General features: G+C 47.8%; 2 protein-coding genes across 9 annotated transcripts in view; both read left to right on the top strand.

Annotated features, from left to right (window-relative positions):
* Positions 1 to 21022, top strand: part of TSPEAR (thrombospondin type laminin G domain and EAR repeats) — a 129868-nt gene that overhangs the window by 55516 nt on the left and 53330 nt on the right. Inside the window, exon 2 of the mRNA XM_090267763.1 lies at positions 19497 to 19717. Coding sequence (XP_090123889.1) covers positions 19497 to 19717 — 221 coding nt within the window. The remainder of the gene's footprint in view (positions 1 to 19496; positions 19718 to 21022) is intronic.
* Positions 4680 to 5513, top strand: LOC150020637 (uncharacterized). 8 transcript variants are annotated; one of them, XM_090261142.1, is made up of 3 exons: positions 4680 to 4890; positions 5110 to 5168; positions 5226 to 5513. In XM_090261142.1, the coding sequence occupies exons 1-3, from the start codon at positions 4680 to 4682 to the stop codon at positions 5511 to 5513; spliced, it is 558 nt and encodes a 185-aa protein (XP_090117268.1). The 8 variants fall into 8 exon arrangements, with proteins under 8 accessions (XP_090117268.1, XP_090116563.1, XP_090115140.1 ...); XM_090260437.1 differs by having other exon boundaries at positions 4680 to 4941; positions 5056 to 5138; XM_090259014.1 differs by having other exon boundaries at positions 4680 to 5005; positions 5066 to 5198; positions 5256 to 5513.

Raw genomic sequence — 21022 nt, 5'->3', positions numbered from 1 at the left:
TATAAGTTGTTTGGCTCCATCCTTTCCTATATTATTCTTAACTTGTCCCTGTCTATTTTGTATTGACCAATTATGCTTCTTAGTCCCTGCACCATTTCTCCATTTCTCCCCTTTCCCCCTTCCAGCTGATAACCTTCCAAATGATCCCCACACCTATGATTCTGTTCCTATTCTGGTTTGCTTAGTTGGATTTTGTTTTTATTTTTTAGATTCAGATATTGATATTTGTGAGTTTGTTGTCATTTTAATGTTCATAATTTTGATATTCTCTTTTTTAAGTAAGTCCCTTTGACATTTCATATAATGATGGCTTGGTGGTGATGAACTCCTTTCGCTTTATCTTGTCTGGGAAGCACTTTATCTGCCCTTCCAATCTAAATGATAGTTTTGCTGGATAGAGTAATCTCGGTTATAAGTCCTTGCTTTTCATCACTTTGAATACTTCTTGCGAGTCCCTTCTTGCCTGCAAAGTTTCTTTTGAAAAATCAGCTGATAGTCTTATAGGCACCCCTTTGTAGGTAACTCTCTGCTTTTCTCCTGCTCCTTTTAAGATTCTCTCTTTATTTTTAACCTTTGGCATTTTAATTATGACGTGTCTTGGTGTGGTCCTTTTTGGGTCTAGCTTGTTTGGAACTTCGTGTGCTTCCTGGACTTGTATGTCTATTTCCTTTGCCAAATTTGGGGAGTTTTCCTTCATTATTTTTTCACATAAGCTTTCAATTTCTTGCTCTTCCTCTTCTTCTGGTTCCCCTATGGTTCAGATGTTGGCATGTTTAGAGTTGTCCCAGAGGTTCCTAAGCCTCTCCTCATTTTTTTCAATTCTTGTTTCCTCATTCTGTACTGGTTGACTGGTTTTTTTCCTTACATTCCAAAGCATTGATTTGAACCCTCTTCACCATAGATTTTGTGTGGATTTTCCATTGTTTCATCTAGCATAGCCTTCACTTTTTCCCTTATGCATTTGCTTTACTTAAGCATATCTGTTAAGCCTGTGAGCATCTTTATCACCAGTGTTCTGAACTCTACATCTGTTAGGTTCGCTATCTCCTCATCTATTAGGTTGGCTATCACCTTGTTGCTTAGTTCTCCCACTGGAACCTTGATCCGTTCCCTCTTTTGGGCTGTACTTCTCTGTGTCCTCATCTTGACAGGCTCCTGTGTTTGTTTGCCTCTGTGTCTTAGGTAGAGCTGTCACTCCTGTTACATTGTAAGGGGCAGAGCCTTAGGTATTCATTAGCATGGGTGACCCGTTTCACCACGTTGTGGTGCTGTGTGTGGGGGTGGGGTCTGAGAGGGAACCATGTCTCTTGCTCAGCACTTACCCCTTTTCCCAGGCACTTCTCCCACTTCTGTATGGCACTGGCGCCTCTCCAGCTGTTGCCCTGGCCATTGTTACCAGAGTGGGTGGGTCTGTGGATGTTCTAGGACTGTGGGGGCCCTTTAAACAAGCGGACTCTGCTGAGAGACTGGCAGTTTCTTTCTCTGCCCCAACCCCTACTGGTTTGCACAGTCAGAAGCAATGAGGCTCTATTGTCCCCAATGCTGGGACCTTGAGCTGTGCGGTCTGGTCTGGTGCTGGGAGCACTTCCAGGTGTTTTTCCCGACTTTTTAAAATGTGTGACTGTAATTTCCACCAGTCTGCCGCTGCTGCTGCTGCTGCCACCACTGCCACCACCACACTGCATCCTCTCTGCCCCGGCTCCGCCCCTCCTACCTGTCTGAATGAGTATTCCTTCTTTATATCTTTGTTTGCTGGACTTCCATGCAGCTCGATTTTCTGGAACTTCTGGTTATCTCTAGTTTTGAGGTAGTTGTATGCCTTCTAGTTGTGGAGGGAGACTCAGTGTGTCTGTCTAGGCCTCCATCTTGGCTGGAAGTCTATATTTAGTTTTGTAAGAAACCACCAAACTGCCTTCCAAAGTAACTGTACTGTTTTGCATACTACCAGCAATGTATCAGAGTGTCTGTTGTTTCACATCCTTGCTATTATTTGATATTGTTCAGTATTCCAGATTTTGACCATTCTAATAGGCGTGCGGTGGTATCTCAATGTTTAATTTGTATTTCCCTGATAATATACGATGTAAAGCATCTTCTTCTTTCCCTAGGCCATTGTGGCTCTGATAATACCCATCAGGTTAAGCTCTGGTTAGCTGGCTTCTCTAAAGACTAGGCCTTGTTAAGAAGAACAGAGTACTCCGGCATATTTTTAAATGGTTTCTGTCTCCTCCCCTTGCTTGAAGCTAATGGGGATTTTTCTGCAGTATTCACTGTGGGAACCTGGTAAAATTTCTGGAGAGATCCAAAATACTGTGGAGGCTTCCCTATGACTGGGTCCACCTAGAGTTTTTAACACTTGGAGTGCTCCACACCGAGTCTCCAGCAATTCATCAACTATAGTTCAGGTTTTCAGCCTTCGCACTGGTGTCCACAGTACTTCCCTTTCCTGAGTTTCTCCTTTGGTAACCACGCCTCCCCTGTACTCACCTGTCTGCCTCGCTACCCTTGGGGGCAGCAGTTTGCTCTGTGTCCCATTGCTCCCCTTCTTTATGTATCCAAGAGCTGTTGATTTTTCAGTTTGTTCAGCTTTTTTACTTGTTGTTAGTACAGAATGCTGACTTCCAAGTTCCTTTCATGTGGAACCAGAGACCCCTAACCCTTCATAGCTTTTTTTATGTAGAAATCAACATGTGAATAGGTAGGATTCTCAGTGAATTAATCTTTTTCAAGTCAGATCTAATAGCTGTATATTTTGTTTGAAGGGAGCGAACTGGGATAGCAGAAAATGCACAGTGAAATTGTTTTCGTTTTTATTATTTTCAATTGAAAAATACTTTATAATTATATCAATTGCTAATATTTACCCTATCTTTTTAATGCAGATTTGAAACCAAAATAGATTCCTTTCATGTTACTGGCCTACCAGACAATTCAACAAAACCCTGCCTCCTGTCTCCTTTGGATAATGCTTCATCACTTCTCCAGATTGCATTTGAGACTAATCCATTAGACGAAACTGTTGCTCAAAGGTGTATTATAGAAACCGAACCTTTAGAAATGATATATGATGCAGTGAGCTTTTAAAAAATTTCTAAGTTTTCATAATTTCAGTTTGGTTTGATTTTTGTGCCTGCCTTTAGTGATGCACCAGGTGGGGGGTGTCTGGGAGGCACTCAGGGGTCTCCTAGGTGAGCAGGATTCCCTGCAGTGGGGGTTGCGGGAGGACTAGTCCCACAGAAAATCTGGGCTGTTGGCTTTTACACCCACTGGCTCTGTGACCCAAGCCCTACAGCCGCCATTTCCGCCTCCCAGAGGCATCAGCAACGCTTGTTTGCATGGGATGTTATCCAGCTTGTAAAATGTAGATTGTCTAGCTCAGGAGCCTGTCTCATTGCGTCCCCGGGGGAACAGGAGTGGGTGGCAGGTCCCAGCCTGGGTCCTCAGAGCAGGGGAGGGTGCATGTGGAGTGGGAGTGGGGTCCTGCCTCAGGCCACCCTTGATGTGCTGGGGCATCATCCCTTTCCAGGCGGGGGTTTGCATGATGTATTCTTATCCACGTTTTTAGTTCCAACCTTTTGTCAGTAGCACACATACCTACAATATTACATCTATTCTCTGCTCGTGTTTTCTATTTGTCCCAAAGTGTTAATTATTTCCCAACAGCTTTGTGTTAATCAAGTATTTTTATGATTCATTCCCCTTTTCTATTCAGGATTAATCATTCAGTGTACGTACTAACCTTTCAGAGGTGACCTAGCGATTGCAGTGTTCACCCTTGGTTATTCCAGAATACGTTTGTACTCTTACAACTTGCAAAGCAAGGCGAAGACCTCAGAACACGGCGACTCGGTTAACCTTCTCGCCCTTCCTGTTAGAGCTGTTGTGCATTTTGTTCTTCTGTTAACGATCAAGAAAGAACAGGAGGCCCAAGCAATCCTCGTTTTCCATGCAGACGGGCTGCTGTGGTGGCCGCACTTTCCACAGGGAGGTGGACCGGGGCCTCTTGGTCACACGCACAGCTCTCAGCATCAAATAAACGCGGTGGCGTGGGAACACTGTGGACAGGCACAGGGTCTAAGCCTCACCGAGCGGCCGGGAGGGTGATGGGCTGTGCACAGCCCGCCCAGGGACATGGAGGTGCCACGGCCAGACCTTTACCTGCCTGCCATCTGCACCAGGGAGGGTGTCTGCACCAGAGGGTGCACTGGGGAACCAGCTAGAAAGGTTCCAGTCTCGTGACCTCCTGGCCCGGTTTCTCCAGCCAGGCACTTGGGAAGCAGTGGCACCCCAGCGACGGAGTTCCCCAGGTGTTTGTGTGACCCATCCCAGGTCTCACGAAGCCAACTCAGACCCAGGACACACTATGTGCAGGCACACATGCCTCTCTACCTCAACATTACGAGCCCAAGGCAGCTTAGGATGGATGAATCAACAGGCCACACAACATACAAGAGCTTCACAGTGAGCAACATCTCACAGAACAAAAACACAAAACCCGCACTAATGAGAGTTCTCTGAGGACCAAACACAAACAAGGAAGGTGTCCGAGCATCCTGTGGGGAAACACAATCCACACAGGGTATAAAAGCCGACAGCCCGGGCACCTCACACACACACACTGATACACTCACACACACACACACACATACTCATACTTTCCTCAAAACCCACCGCCCACCATGGCCGCCTCCACCCTGTCCGTCTGCTCCAGTGACCTGAGCTATGGCAGCCGTGTCTGCCTGCCCGGCTCCTGTGACTCTTGTACTGAGTCCTCCTGGCAGGTGGACGACTGTCCAGAGAGCTGCTGTGAGCCCACCTGCTGTGTCCCCAGCTGCTGCCAGCCCACCTGCTGCGCCCCCAGCTGCTGCCAGCCCACCTGCTGTGTCCCCAGCTGCTGCCAGCCCACCTGCTGCGCCCCCAGCTGCTGCCAGCCCACCTGCTGTGTCCCCAGCTGCTGTGCCCCAACACCCTGCCAGACCCTCGTCTGCGCCCCAGTGAGCTGCGTGTCCAGCCCCTGCTGCCAGGCGGCCTGTGGGCCCAGCCCCTGCCAATCAGCCTGCACCAGCTGCTGCACACCCTCGTGCTGCCAGCCCTCCTGCTGCACCTCGTCCCCCTGCCAGCAGGCCTGCTGCATGCCCGTCTGCTGCAAGCCCGTCTGCTGCACACCTGTCTGCTGCAAGCCTGTCTGCTGCAAGCCTGTCTGCTGCACACCTGTCTGCTGCAAGCCTGTCTGCTGCACACCTGTCTGCTGCAAGCCTGTCTGCTGCACACCCATCTGCTCTGGGGCCACCCCCTGCCCATCCCCCTCGTGCTGTCAGCCCACCCTCTGCCCCTCACCCTGCTGCAGGCCTTCCTCCTGCATGTCCGTCATCTGCCGCCCTGTGTGCAGACCCGCCTGCTGCGTGCCCGTCTCCTCCTGCTGTGCCCCCTCCTCCTGCCGGCCCACCTGCTGCCGCCCGGCTTCTTGTGTGTCCCTGATCTGCCGCCCCGTGTGCTCCCGCCCGGCCTGCTAGGTCCCCAACTCAGCCTGGAAGGCCTGCTGCTGACCAGGCACATCTCCCCAGAACTAGCTGGGGTTAGGTCTCACCTGTGACTGTGGTCCTTCCAGCCACCCATCAGTCCAGTGCTGACCCATGTTCGATGGCTGACCCCACCCAAGGTGGGGTACCCCAGATTTCCACTGTCCTTGCCTGACTTCTGCTCCCAAGAACCCCTGACCTCACTGCTTCCCAACCTCTTGCCTCCCTGGAGACACCTCCACCTGCATCTGCATCACCTGTCCTTCCCTCTGAGTTTCTCTGTCCAATCATTTGACCTCTGCTCTCACTTTGTCAGCACCTCCTAGGACCCCCTAATAAACTCACTTCATCACTTAATCACCTTCTTTATCTGATTTCATGGGGACGGGGGCAGTGGGAAGGAAAAAAAAATATGGTTTTCACCAGACATTGGTCTCTAGCCACAAGTATTTCTAGAAATGAATGACTGAGAGATCACAAAGGGCAGTGGCCTAATTGCTCTGGGAGAGGTGACTGGGTTGGCCTCTTGCTCTTGCCGAGGAGGTTCAGTGCCTGCTGGGCCCGTCACTTGCAGACACTTCATGGTCTCAGTGTTCTCAGTCCCCCGGACCGTTTCCACCTATTGTCCTACCTGGGCAAGCCACCCCAGAGTCTCTCCTTAGGAAGCTGGCGTGGGGACTCCCCGCAGCACAGCCTCTGTGGGCCTGACCTGCCTCTGTCACCCACCTGCAGGCCTACGCTGTTAGCAGAGGCCTGATGGAATGAGGCAGGAGGAGCTGCTCCCAGCTTACAGGAGTAAACAACAGATGTGGAAACAAAACATGAAGGTGTGGGTGGCAGGACCTACAGGGTCCCATGTCTGCATGCCCCAAGGGCCCGCCCCTGGCAGCTCTGGGCTCATTCTGAGAGTGTGAGGGACAGCATGGTGCAGGGCCTCCCCTGGGAGCTGAGCATCCCTGTCAGGCCTCCATGTACCAAAGGGCTGAGGACAATAGCCTACTCTGATGCGAGGATGACATTGGCACCACGCAAGGGCACCTGTTGACAGAGGTGCAAGTCCCCCAGCAAGATCGCCCACTAGGGGCAGCGACCAGAACTGTTGCAGGAAGTGGACCACTGTCCCCGACCCGTAAAGGATTAGACAATGTTCGGCCATCTTCAGACCTACCAGGTGGACGAGGTGCTGCCTCCCTGCGCGTGAGCCCCTCACTTTTCCTGTGGCCAGTGTCCGTGGCCAGAACCCCCAGAGGGAGTTCTTCTGGTCTCAGCCTCCTTCTCTGAAATGTTGGCCATCTCCCACCCTCACACATGCCCCACCTGCTGCATGTTCCTCGTGTGACCTTCCCGCTTCTCCCGCTGACCACCTCTGCTTAACATCAGCTTTGTTGCAATACAGTTTATATGTAATCAATTGCACCCAATCTAATTGTACAGTTGGGTCAGTTTTTTAAAAGGCCACCGTCCTGTCGCCTCCACCTTTGTCAAGATGTAGAACATTTCCTTCAGGCCAAAGGTTCCTTGCCTCCCTTCCCAATGACCACCCCCTGCCGAGAGCTGGGCCACCCCGCTATCTCACTAAAAACAGGTCACAGGAAAGGACTCGTACAGCGTGTGCCCTCAGTGTCTGGCTCCACTCACTAGTCTCTGCCGTTGTGTGCATCAGCAGTTAATTCCTTTTTGATGGCTGAGCCGTGTTTTACTGCATGGCATAGGTTATCCATTCACCTCATTCACCTGCTGAAGTATATTTGGGTTGTCTCCGGGTTTGGCAATTCTGAATCAAACCACTGTAAACACCTGCAATTGGCGTGTTTTCCTTTCTTTTGGGTAAATACCTCGGGGCGGCATTGCTGGTCACAAGGCGAAAGTGGTGTGTGTGGTGATGTTACTTCCCTGACGGCTGATGATGGCGATGTTCTCATGTGTTTGTTTGCCATTCTTATATCTTCCTCAGTACAGTGTCTGTGCCTGTTTTTACAAAATCAGCTGGTTTGTCCTTACCATTAAATTGTAAGTGTGCTTTATATAGTCTAGGTAGTAGTCATGTGTCATATATATAAATGGAAAATCTATCTCTGGCTAACCTTTTTATCTTCTTAGCAGTGTTTTTTGAAGAGCTGACATCTTTAATTTTGATTAAATTCAATTGATCAATTTTTTTTTCAATGGTTCTATCTAAAAAATCTTTGCTAAACCCATGATCACACAGATTTGGTCCTCTGCTGACTTCTAAATATTTTATGGTTTTAACTTTTATGCTGAGTCCTATGATCCATTTCAAGTTAATTTTTGAATATACTGTGATTCATTCCAGCATTACTTATATTACAAAAATCATCCTTTCTCCGTTGACTTACCCTTGCCAAAAATAAAATCTATTGATTGTATATGTGAAGATCTATTTCTGCACTTTCTTACCTATTCTATTCTCCTACATTTATTATTATGCCAATAATAAATGTTTATTATTATACCAATAACACACTGTCTTGATCAATGTAGCTTCAAATTAAGTCCTGAAATCAAGCAATGCAAGTCTTCCAATTCTGCTTTTCTTTTTTCAAATTGGTTGGCTAATCTAGATCCTTTCCATTTGCATATGGCTTTTAGAACATATTTTAGAACTAGCTCATTAGTGTCTACAGAGAAGCATGCTGAAATTTTTATTTGAATTGTATTAAACTTTTAGATAAGTTTGGAAAGAATTGACAATTTAACAATTATGAGTCTTTTAATTTATAAACATAATATGTCTCTCCAGGCATTTAGGATTGCTTTTCTCAACAATATTTTGTCATTTTCCATACATAGACCATGTACATATGCTGTTAACTTTATATACTAGTTCACTTTTCATATTTTAGTTAATGGTATATTTATTTTATTTTTGATTATTTAGTGCTACTAGATAGAAATACAATTGGCTTCTTTATACTGACCTTGTATCCTCTAACCTTGTTAAATTCACTTGAATTTAATAGCTTTTTTATGTATAATTCCTTCTTTAGGATTTTCAGTGGTTAAGACTTTTAGGCTCCTTGTCTTCTTTGTGGAAAAGGTTTTACTGTGAATTCAATTTCTTTAATTGGTGAGGGCTATACAGGTTTTCTATTTAATCTCATATTCATTTTTATAATTTTTTTATCTTTCCAGTTATTGACCTATTTCATCTAAGTTGTTAAATGTATCAGCATGAAGTTGTTTGCTTTCATCCTTTTTAATTTAGTGTATAGATCTGTGCTTGTAGCCTTTCTTGCACTTATGATATTAGTAATTCATTTATTTTCTCTTTTTTCTTGAGTGATAAAGCTAAAAATGTATCAATTTTACTGATCTTTTCAAAAAACCAAATTTGGTCTATTGATTTTCTCTCTTGTCTGTCCATTTTCTGTTTGGTAGATTTCTACCCTTCTTGATTATTTCCTTTCTTCTACTTATTTTTAGGTTCAACTTGTACTTTTTTATATAGCTTCTTGAAGTAAAAAACTTAGATAATTGATTTTAGTCTTGCCTTCTTTTAAAATATATGTTATTAAAGCTTTACAATTTCCCAAATACACTGTGTTAGCTGTATCTCACAAAGTTTATTTTCATTTTATTCAAAATATTTCCTAATGTCCATTGTGATTTCTTCTTTGACTCAGGGTTATTTTAAAGCATGTTGTTTAATTTCCTAACATTTGACAATTTTCCAGCTACCTTTCTATTAAATGCTTACAAATTCTGGTGGGGTCAAACAACATTCTCTGTCTGATTTCAGTCCTATTAAATATATTGAGATGTGCTTAATGGCCTAGCATATGATTTATTTTGGTGAATGTCCCATATGTACTTAAAATATATGAATTCTACTGTTTTGGGGATGGTATATTGTATAAACATCAATTAGTTCAGGTTAGTTTATAGTGTTTTTCAAGTTTTCTATATACTTATCAATTTCATCAAATTACAAAAATATTTCGTCATTATCTCTTAAAATAGATTTTACCTTCTCCATCACCTTTTTATTTTATTTTATTTTTTTTGAGGTATTCCTCTTGTATTTATGTTAGCCCACTTGTCTCCCAGGTCTCTGAGGCTCTGTAAAGTTTTTACTTTTTTTTTCTCACTGTCCTCTTGTTTGGATAATCTCTATGGCCGTGTCTTCAGGATCACTGGTCTTTTCTTCTGCAGTGTCTAAACCACTTTTAAAGTCATCCTTCTAATCTCTTCTTATTGGTGTTATGTTTTTCAGCTTCGGGGTTCCATTGTTTTCTTTTGTATCTCCCATTTCTCTCCTCATTATGTTCATGGCTTCCTTTAAATTTCTGAATATAGTCATAGTGGTTGTTTTAACTACCTTGTCTGCAAATTCTATCAACTCTGTATGTGGGTTTGTTTCTATAAACTGTTTTATCTCTTGACTACAGGTGATGATTTCCTCTTTTCCATGTGTCTACTAATGTTTTATTGAATGCTGGACTTCAATAAAATAAAACCATAATACTGTTGAATGTTGTACTTTGTTTCCTTTTTTTAAAGAGTTCTGAACTTTGTTCTGTCTTGCAGTGAATCAGCTGATGCCCTCATGCTTTGTTAGGACAGATTAGAGAAGCCTTTACTCTTGGACAGGTTTGGCACTACTATTAAGATGTGGCCCTCCTGGGACATGTATTGAATGCCTCTGCTATTCAGTGAGGTCTCTCCACTCCGGTTGTTAGGACCTCTAATGCCTCTTACTCTTGTGCACGCTCTGGTAATTGTTCACTTTAACAGCCCTGCGATTGTTCTTGTCCAGCTTCATGGGGTTCTGAGCTCTGAATGAATGGTTTAGGACTCAGCAGTGGACTCAGGGGAGGTTTTCTCTGTATATTTCTCCCCTCTCCTGTGTCTGCCCCATAAATTGCAGCTGCCTCCTCCATGAACTCTGATTCCTATATCTAGCTCGGCAAACCCCCCATGCTGTTTGTGATTGCTCCGTGTGCTGTGGCCTGGAACTCTCTCAGCCAGCAAGCCAGGGAATTAAGCATGACTCAATATATTTAATGGGATTGAAATCACACAGAAAATATTGTGTGACCACAATAGAATCAGAAATCATTAACAGAATGGTATCTGGAAAATGGTCCAAGGTTAGGAAATTAAACGACAGGGCTTGCCTCCTTTGTTTCCCTTTCCAAAGGGATCTGAGTCCTGTACTCTCAGCTATCTGGCGTCTGACACCTGGCTTTTTATATCTTTTGTCCCATTTTCTAATTACGTAATGTGAAAGGATGAGGTAGGTCCCCCATGGCTCAAAGTCAAGTCTGACTCCTTGTTTTCGAGAACTGTTTGTCTTCCAATCCAGTTCCTTGCTTCCATCTTTGACGCCTCAAGTTCTTTCCTGACTCTGAAGAGGACTATGCCTGATTCCACTCTGGGAAGTGCTCCCACTAAACCGAGGATATACCTGAGACCTACCTGCTTCCCCAAGGACTGTGCTATGCAGCCAACACTCTCCAAGGAGAAACGGATCCTGGAGATCCTAACAGTGGGTCTTGTAGAGACGTGAGAGATCTCAAACTAACTTTTGGGGGGCTCTGGGCTCCATGAGTAACATCACCAGTTCCCATTCCAGCCAAGGTTCAGTGGTGCCCTGTTTACACAGACCCATGGTATGTCTGTGGGGAAGGTGCAAAGTCAAATCAAGAAAGAGAACTGTTCAGTGAGTAATAATACAGGAGGGTAAAGGATAAATCCAAGATGGCCCCAAATGGCCAAAGGACTGTGAAACCTGTCCCTGGGAAACCCGGGAGCCACAGGAAACCACACAGGATCCTGCTGGATGGCAGAGTGTCCTATACAAAGGGGAAAGATAGATATGCAGTCAAGCTGAGAAATGGCAATAAAAACACTTTGATATGAGTGCAGTGCTCAGTTCAGGGAGCGTTTATTGATCAGTTTGCTCAGGTCGCCTGGCAGCAGGGTCTAGATGCACAGTTCACTGTTTTCAGTGACCCTGACCCTGATTTCTGCCCTTGTCTTTCCTCTGCTCCCTCTGGGTTTTCATTTGCTCTTCTTTTCCACAGTTCTTCAGTCGAAGCTCAGAGGGTTGATTTGATATCTTCTTTTTCTGACAGAAGCTCTTACTACTATAATCTGCCCTCTCCTTTAGCATGTCCCCAAGGCCTTTTGTGCAGACAGTCCTGGTCTGTAACCTGGGGCTCTGAATGAGCCGATCTCTGGGCTCCTTCTGGCTCTGATTCCACAATTCCTGGATTCATACCATGTTTTAAGGGTAATAGAGTTGATAAGTTGGGAGCTCACAAGCAACGGGACTGAATATAGGTAAAGCCCTAGCTGCTGAGCGTGTGGACTTCTACGCCCCACAGCCTGAGGTCCTGGCATCGGGATTCATCCTCTGCTCACGTTCCTACTTGCCAGGAGGACGGCAGATAAGGAAACACAGAAAGCTGGCTGGATGGCAGGGTGATCATGCCTTGCAGGAGAGAGCAATGTTTTTATTGCAAAGGTCCCAGGGCAGGGACTGCCCCTTCATCTTTGCCTCTCCCAACCTCTCCGCTCCTGGCAGAGCTGGATCCAGGAGGAGGCCTTTTGGATCAATGGAGACATGTTCTGTGGGTGGGACCCAGAGGGCCATGGAGCATCCTGTCCTGGAAGAGCTCCCATCAACCCCCTGCCTTGCAGTCTGCATGCTATCACTCTGTCTTTTGTCTCCTGAACGTCTGTGTGCCCCTGAGGTCAGGTGGTCACTGTACCTCACGGACAACATTTGACCAGGGCAGAAAGGAGGGTTCAGGTTCTGAGTTGGGAAGTGTGGGCCAGCAGATGGACTCATTCCCCGTGTTCTGTGTGTGGACTTCCCTGCATCGCTGATCCAGGCACCCCGTGCCCTGTCACCTATTTATGTAACGTAAAGTTAACATCAGCTGTGTACCAGCCGCATGGCTCTTGCTCAAGAGCCCTGCCAAGCCAGCCTGGCAGCCTGTCTCCCTGCAGGCAAACACAGGTCCTTCCGCAACTCGGGTGGGAAGTTGAAAATTTCCTCAAGAGCGGGCCGGCACAGCGTTGACCACATCGTTAGGGATGGGTAATCCCTTTCTAATCTAGTCTCCGGGAGGCAATCCATGTTTAGGGAGCAGCTTCTGCTTGCCAGATAAGATTTCCAATCCCTCCCACAACCTTAAAGGAAAGAGGGACACCATCTTCTGCAGCCGCTGAGGAGACCGAGCCTCTGGGAGGTCAGTGAGAGGCTGCGGGACACAGCGGGGCCCAGGAAAGCTGGGTGCAAATGCCGCGGTCCTGGCTGCCCCTGACCCTGTGGACCAAGTCATGCATTCTGGGAGCCTTTGACCACAAGGCGCCGAGGCAGACTTTGGGGCATGACTGAAGGAGCAGGTGCTTGGGATTTAAAATTATTGATGTGCGTAAAGGACTCACTCACGCTGGTCCGGGGAGCTTGGCGCCGCGTTTCCTGGGTTATCCCGGGTGGCGTTGCTGTTTTGGGGCCTCCCTGCAGCTTCAGCGGCCTGACCGCCGCACTGCCTTTGGCTTTCCAGGCTGTGGACATACCCGCGCGGCAGCCCCGGGGAGCCCCGTGGCCCCGCCCAGAACCCGGGGCCAGCCTTATCCCACACGCTGGGCTCCCTTTAAAACAAGTTAAGGAAAGCGGGTTAGCACTCATTCTCCAGTTTGTTTTCCATCTTTATGTGTTTTTCCTCTTTCCTTTTTTAACCAGGAGAATAGGAGAAAAATAATGTCTCCTTACGGTTGTCATTTGCATTTCTCTGACTCACATGACTTGAGCGTTCCATCCTATGTGTGTGAGCCTTTTGGGTTCCTTCTTTTGTAAATTGCTTGCTTTTTTTCTTTTCTGAGGATTGATGGCTCTTATGTTTTCCCTCTGGGTTCTTGGGTTCATCATTCCTTTTGTACTCTTGTCAGGTCCAGGCATGCATGACAAACACCTTTCCCGTCTGTCCCATGGCCATCAGGGCTGCCTATAGTGTCCTTCCTGAGCAGATTCTTGTTTTGCTGTGAGCAAATGTGCCGACTCCTCCTGACTGTTGGTGTTAATTGAGTTTATTTGGACTCCATAACCCGAAGTCACAAAGACAGCCCCAGCTTCTCGCTCTGACTTGGGAGTTTCACCTTTCACACCTCTTGGAGTTACAGTGCTGTTTCCTGTTCAGGGAGGAATTCAGCTGGACTTTCCTCCCCACAGAGCCCAGCGTTCCCATCACCACCCACTGATGCATCCCTCCTCCCGCGATGTGTGTGGCGCCTGGACGGCTTACCTGTGGGTCCCTCTGAGCTTTCTGGTCTCTTCTCATCATTGCTCCACCTGCCTCTTCTTGGGCCCAAACTGGACTATTTTATTATTCTGGCCATGTAGTCAGTCTGACTGTCCCATAGGGCAACGCTTCTAGTACTCTAACCTGAATTCTTGGAAAGAAACTGGTCTCTAGGCACACAATTTGAATCAACAATATCCACAGAGTAAAGAATATTTTATTGTCCATTTAGCTTTTTCTCCTGTCCTGTCCCCAGGAGGGGACCCCTTCCCAGAGAAGGCAGCTGGTCCCTCCTGAAAACTTTAGTCATCATGGGCACTGGTACAGAAAGCCTTCCCAGGGAACAAATCTGGGGTATGGGGAGCCTAGCTCCTGATCTGTCGGGCCCAGCTGTCAGTGATCACAAAGGCTTCACCCTCCTGCCACACACCAGGCATGGGGCACGGCCAGGGCACGGCCTTCCCTGCCAGCCACATCTGCCTTCCTAGCCTGGTATCTGTATTTGGAGGCCTCCTTCTGGGGGCTTTGAAGGTACTTTACTGACTCCGACTTGGTGCCCAGCACCTACCACTCCTAGCCCTCCCTCCTCCTCCTTCCTGTAGGAAGCTTTTGTCCTGGGCTCCCTAACATGTCCTTCACCTTGTCCTTCTGTGGGGGTGATGGTGGGAATGGGGTGAGGGTCAGTGCCTCCTCTGGTTTAGCCTCCTGCTTATAAACCGCCGTGATTAGTCTCCACTGTTCCTTCTGGTCTTTCTGTTCAACTGCTCAGCTCCTCTGACACCCAGCAGTTCTTTCTCCACCTCCTGATGAGCGGGGAGCCACCACACACCTATTTTTTTTAAATTAATTAATTAATTTTTTATTGATATTATTACAGTTGTCCCAATATGTCCCCCTTTGCCCTCCTCCACCCAGCATCCCCCACTCCCTCCTGCGGTCCTCCCTCCTTTGTTCACGTTCATGGGTCATGTGTATAAGTTCTTTGGCTTCTCCATTTCCTATCCTTGCTCTTAACATCTACCTGTCTATTCTGTACCTACCAGTTTGTATTTCTGAATCCCTTCACCTTTTCTCCCATTCCCTCAGGCCCCCCTTCCCACTGGCCACCATCCCAATGTTCTCCATATTTATGATTCTTTCTGTTCTGTTTGTTTACTGAGTTTGTTTTTTAGATTCAGTGGTTGATGTATTTATTGCCATTTTAATGTTCATAGTTTTGATTTTCTTTTTCTTAAATAAGTTCCTTTAACATTTCAGATAATAATGGTTTGGTGATGATGACTCCTTTAGCTTTACCTTGTCTGGGAAATACTATCTGCCCTTCCATTCTAAATGATAGCTTCACTGGTAACCTATCTGAAAAAAATAATAAAAGAAAACTTCCTTAATTTGGTGAAGGAAATAGACATATAAGTCCAGGAAGCACAGAGAGTCCCAAACAAGATGGCTGCAAAGAGGACCACACCAAGACACATCATAATTAAAATGCCAAAGGTTCAAGACAGAGAAGCTTAAAAGCAGCAAGAGAAAAGCAGAGAGTTACCTACAGGGGAGTCTTCATAAGACTGTCAGCTGATTTCTCAAAAGAAATTTGCAGGCTAGAAGGGATTGGCAAGGAATATTTAAAGTGATGAAAAGCAAGGACTTATAACCTAGATTACGCTAACTGCCCACTCATTTTAAAGGTAAGGAAACTGAGGCTCAGATTCAGTGAGTTGTGGGTCATAAGACCTTGAGGTTTAGGACCTTATGTAGTTAGCTTTAAGTCAGTGTATCTGTGGCCACCACATCCTCTACTAAATTGTAAGCACCTGAGGGCAAAGACTATTTATTTATGAAATTGCTGTTTTAAGATAGCCCAAGTGAAAACAAACCAAGGCTGCTTCTCCGGAGCTGGCAGTAGCAGGTCGATCACCACCACTTGGGTTTGGTGGAGGTTCAGACAGGTGGGGGTGTGTGTGTTTATAGTGGAAAGGGATGTTCTCCACGCCTGAGGGAGGCTAAGGCATGGAAAGGCCAGGGGAAGCACCAGAAATAGGGCTCCTGTGTAACTGATTGGTCAGGGGAGTACATCTGGCTTTTCTGGTTGATCTTGAATTGTAGTAGGAACAAAAATCAGCGGAATTGGTGGTCACTGGTCATTCACAACCTGGATGCTCTGGGCCGATGGCTGCAGAGGCCGTGGATCTGTTGTCTTGCCCTGTGTGTATGGCCTGGCCATTGTCTCCTTGTACATTCAGGCTCTCAGTACAGACACAAGAAGCACTAATGAACGTATAAGCTGATTAAAATTAATTTTTGCAGAACTTCATCATCTGAACGTGTCTGACTCTCCTGAGACAGCTCTGAGCACAGTCCCTCACTGGTTCCTGCACCCAGAGGGAGCTTTCCCAGGAAGGAATAGAGCTCAGTTGTCCTTGAAAACCTTCCCACATGTATGTGGACGAAACAGAGACAACCTGAGTGTGTGTTGACTGAGTATCTATCAGAGCAGCTGCATGTGAGCATGAATTGGGGTGGGATGGGGCCAGGAAGAGGCTGTTTTAACTAAGCAATGCAGGGAGAGGCTCATCCTGGGATTAGCTGAATTTGGGGTCCCCCTTGCTGTTAATGGGCCCTAACTGCTTGTGCCCGGGGCTCAGTCAGGCCACGGCAGGTTCTGGAAGCCTGGCAGCCCGCCTGGTGGAAGACCCATGTTTCCTGAATGAGGGGCTGGACCCCAGTGGGGCCACAGCTAAAACCGAGAGGGGCAAACCCACCCCCAGGAAGGGCCTGCGTAACTAGTGTCTCCCAAAGTTATTTTGTGGGGGTGAATTTAGGGTGCACAGTGTTTATTCAGAGCCCCAAGCTCTCCAGGGTCCCTAACCAGGCAGAACTTCACAGGATGTGTGAGAGAGACTCTGGGTCCCTTGGATTGGATGAAGAAACTACTCAGAAACTCTCCATCTGAGGAAGGAAGAAAGGGGGTTTTCTCTAGTGGAAAATCGCCCCTGTTTCTTTATTAGCCAGGGTTTTTATCCACTTGCCACACGCGGAAGTACTTAAGGAAAATGTGCAGCCCTTCCCCAAATGGTAGGGAGTGAAAGGGAAATGCAGATCAATACAGGGTTGAAACATCCAGGTATGTTACACAAGGTCAAAAACATTTCCTCTTACTTAATTGTTCTGTTCTTCACATTTTACTGACAAGGATTTGAGGCTTTACAGAGAAAAACAGAGCAGGTTCTCTCTTCCTTAAAAGCCACTTTGTATTTCTATTCTATCTTTAAAATCCCCCGGGGGGTGGGATTCAGAGCAGGCCTGGGAGACAACCTGCCGGCTAAGGGCCCAGCCGGGGGCGGCTCCACACAGCGGTCAGAGTCTTTTAGACCAAGCCTGTCTGCTTCCCACATGCCTGTCTGTCCCCCACAGATGTGGAATCAAACCTTCATGCCCTGCCTAGTCTGAGCTTTGGGTCAAGGTCAGGCTCATGAAGCACAGACTCCTTCCACAGATTCTTCCCACAGCCTCCTCCCCCAGAGATGCCAGATTCCCCCACTGGAGTCAATCTGGGATTCCTTCATTACCCAAGCACACTTGGCCACCTCCAGGGCGACTCCTGCCCTTGACATTCAGGCACGTTAGAGCACGTTAGTGCTTCTGCATCTGATCGCTTCCCTGCGGCTCTCTGAGCGGCTTCTTTCACAGCTCACAAACCATTGCAGCCTCCTCACACCCCACTGTTGTGTCTTCGACAGCATAAATTATAGCAATAACGTGTGTTCTCCTACCACAGAGCAGGCTTTCGCCCTCTCCCCGACAACACCCGCCCCAGAGGTCATCAGATGTGTGTCCTCCCGGACAGTGCTCAGGCCTGCATGTCCTGCGCGTCCCCAGACGCTGCCCGGTGCTGCGTGTCCCACTGTCCCCCACCCTCTGCACATGCTTTTTCCCGCCCAGCTCTGGATGGGGTAGCGTCCAACTCTGCATGAGGGCTGGGCCGCTCATCGCCAACCCGCCAGCCAATCGACCTCCTTATCTTGGGCATGTCCCCACCCTTGTTGCCACTCTGAGTGCCAATCAATGCTGTCCCAGGTGAAGCCTCTGCACAGTCCCTCTGCCCAGATGGTCACACTCTCCTGAAGGACATCAGTGCGCATTGCTGTGCCCGAGGCTTCATGGCTCCACACTTTGTACCCTGTTCACCACCAGGGGCTGAGAGAGTACAATCTCATGTTAAGAACCCATATTCCTCGCTCTGAGCGAGGCTGACCAGCTGTGCGGTGTCTGCATGTTTGCTGCCTGTGGGCCCCTCTCCATGAGCCTCCTGAGCTCCATCATGCCCAGCTGCCTATTGGGGGTGACATTTGTCTATCAGCAGCAGTTCCATACATTCTGGATATGGATCATTTCATCACGTCCCCATGTTCCGCCAGCCTCCAGCGTGCCCTCCTTGTGCCTCCAGTGCAGCGTTGGCCCCTCTAATATCTGACCTTTCCTTCTGTTCCCCCCACTCTGACAGGCCAGCCCATGTTGGCCACTGATTCCGCATCTCTCCTTAGAACTCTGGTAGCTTTCCTGATACCAGAGAAATGGGGCCATTTTCCTTCCTAAATTCCTTTGACTTAATGGAGACAGCTGGGGGGGGGGGGTGAGGGAGTTTTTCTGGCTTATAGCATAGACCCTCAGGCCTCAAAGCCCCTCGCTCTCCAGCATCAATTGCCAGCCACTGTCCTCATTGGGCTGCTGCCTGACTCTGTGCTTCCTGGTGTGAAGGCCCTTATGCTCCTGTGGTCCCTTCCTAGCCTGGAAGTGAACCTAAGACTCCCCACAGTCCACTTGGGCCACAGCCCTTGTTGCTTCAAGAAAGAGCACTGGTTCCACCCCTAAGGGAAGATGTCACTGGGATTTCTGGATCATCCTGTGGGCTGATGTGATTTGCAAGGACACATGTCTGTCAGGAAGTCTGGTCCAGCAGGACTGCAGCAGGTGGCTGTGTGCCTCATCCCCAGTGCAGGGGGACAGAGCTCGCCTCTCTGACTTGTCACCTGTGTCCTTGCCCACATTTACCGAGGAGAGGACTTAGGAGGGTTTTGTGGGGGCAGGGACACAATTGCATCCCCAGTGACACTAGCCGGGGCTAGGCATGGGCGAGATGAACTCAAACATCCTGCAGGGAGCACCTGGAAATTGGCAAATGGTGTCCGTCATTGCCAGCAAGGAATGGTGTCTGCCCCGGTACAGAGAGGAAAGGAGCACCCAGGAGGACAGGACCAGCCAATGTCCCTAAACTGCCTGGGACAGTGCCTGGCACGGCTGTGGCTCCCTGCTCTGTCAGTATCAGCTGCAGTGACCACTGTCGTGTCCGCGTGTCTGGTTGGTGATGGTGACACTGCTGAGTGCACTGGGGATGCCATGCTTGATCTCCCAGTGCCCAGATGCTTTATGTGTGTGAGCCCGTTTTGTGCAGGGACCTTGCACTCCCTGGGGCCGGAGCCGGTAGGGACTTGTTCCTCTTTGTCCCCCAACACAGCCAGCAGAGCACCAGGGAATGGGGGTGGGTAGGAGAGGTCACAGGCAGGCCCAGGTGGGTGGCAAACCTGGGATAACTGTGACTCCAGCCCTTGGGCTTTGCGAGGATTCTGTACCATGCTGGGACCTGGTCTGCCACACGGGGTGCCCATGAATGTCCTGGCATAACCCCCTTGTGATTTTCTTGACACAGATCTGCGCCCCCTGGACATCCTGGCAGAGGCGGTCCCTCCAAATGGTGCTGAGAGCGGAATCAGCGTCACGCGGGTTCAAGGAGCGCTGGGACTCCAGCTGTCGGCTGCTGCCCTTCACACCATGAGCTTCCCTGCATCGAGGATTTTCGTCAGATGTGACTTCTTCCCTGAAGAATTTTCCATCATTGTAACCTTGAAGGCTCCCAACCTTCCCCCTAAGGTCAGTGATACTTCTCGTTTTGTGTTAGAACGACCTGGTATCCTCAGTGCTGAAGCGTGCAAAAGGCACAGTGGACTCAGGTTATAGAGAGGCACCGATCAAGGCCTTCTAGACTTTTAGGGGCAAGAGTCCTGCACTCGGTGGGGAGTGATGTCCCTGTCACTGTTAGTGTGCAGGCAGAGCCTGTGTGGGCATTTGCTTGGGCTTTGTACTGGCAATTCTTACTATTATAATTTTTCTGGTGTGCTGACCTGTCAAAGACTAAGGATACTGCTTAGAGTTTTTACTATGACATTCTTCAACAGAAAAGGTAAACAGTAAAATAACAACATTTAGCCTTTGCGGGCCTGATTACCTGGGCGCTGCAGTCTCATCACCCCAGACTTAGCTTACGTTGTCTCCTCCTTGCTGGGCTGGGAGCCCCTGGGGGTAGGGGACGGATGGGATCTACTGCTGTTCCCTGTGGCTTCCAAGACAATGCACTTCCTAGGTGTGTGATCCTTTCTGTTTATGAGTCTGAGTCCTTGGTCTTCCAGACCTGTGATCCTCCTTCTGCGTTTTGTCTGTGGACTGTGATTCTGTCTGCTCTTTCTCAAGGAACTTCTGCTCACTAATCCTCTCTCCTTTCGCTCCATCAAACCCAACTGCCGAGTTTTTGATCCCAGCCATTGTGATTTTTCAGTCCTATAATTTTCATTTTATTTTATTTTTTATATGAATTCCAGTTCCCAGGTTAAAGTCTTTGTCTTGTCAGTGACTGTCTTCAATGTGACTCCAATACTTGGAAGCAAGGACTCCATTCTGCGAACGACTCCAACACGTGGATCCCCCAGACCATTTCCTGTCATGCCCCGTCCTTTTTAACAGCCTTATTGAGATACGCTAAACATACCACACAACTCACCGATTTAAAATCGTAATTCAGCGGTGTTGAGTACAGTCAATTGACATGAGCAACCCTCTCCACGGTCAATTTAGAAACCCCCAAAGAAGCCCTGCACACGTCAGCTCTCCCCTGCCCCCAGCACGGATCAATAACTACTAATTTCCTTTCTGCACCTATAGCTTTGCCTAGTCTAGACGTTTCATATCAATGGAATCACATAATATATGGATGGCTTCTTCTGTATTCAAGGTTCATCCATGTTGTATGGAGCACATGTCACTATGTCATTCTTTTTTATGGCCAAATCATATTCAGCTGTACAGATACACTCCAGTTTGTTTATCCATTCATTGCTTGAAGGATATTTGGGTTCTTTCTACCTGTTGACTGTTGTGAATGAAGCTGCTATGAACATTCAT

The sequence above is a fragment of the Furipterus horrens genome, unplaced genomic scaffold (assembly GCF_987537825.1).
Source record: "Furipterus horrens unplaced genomic scaffold, mFurHor1.1.pri manual_scaffold_1, whole genome shotgun sequence".
NCBI lineage: Eukaryota > Metazoa > Chordata > Mammalia > Chiroptera > Furipteridae > Furipterus > Furipterus horrens.
Note: the sequence above shows the minus strand (reverse complement) of the source record. Positions and strands in the feature narration are given on the sequence as shown.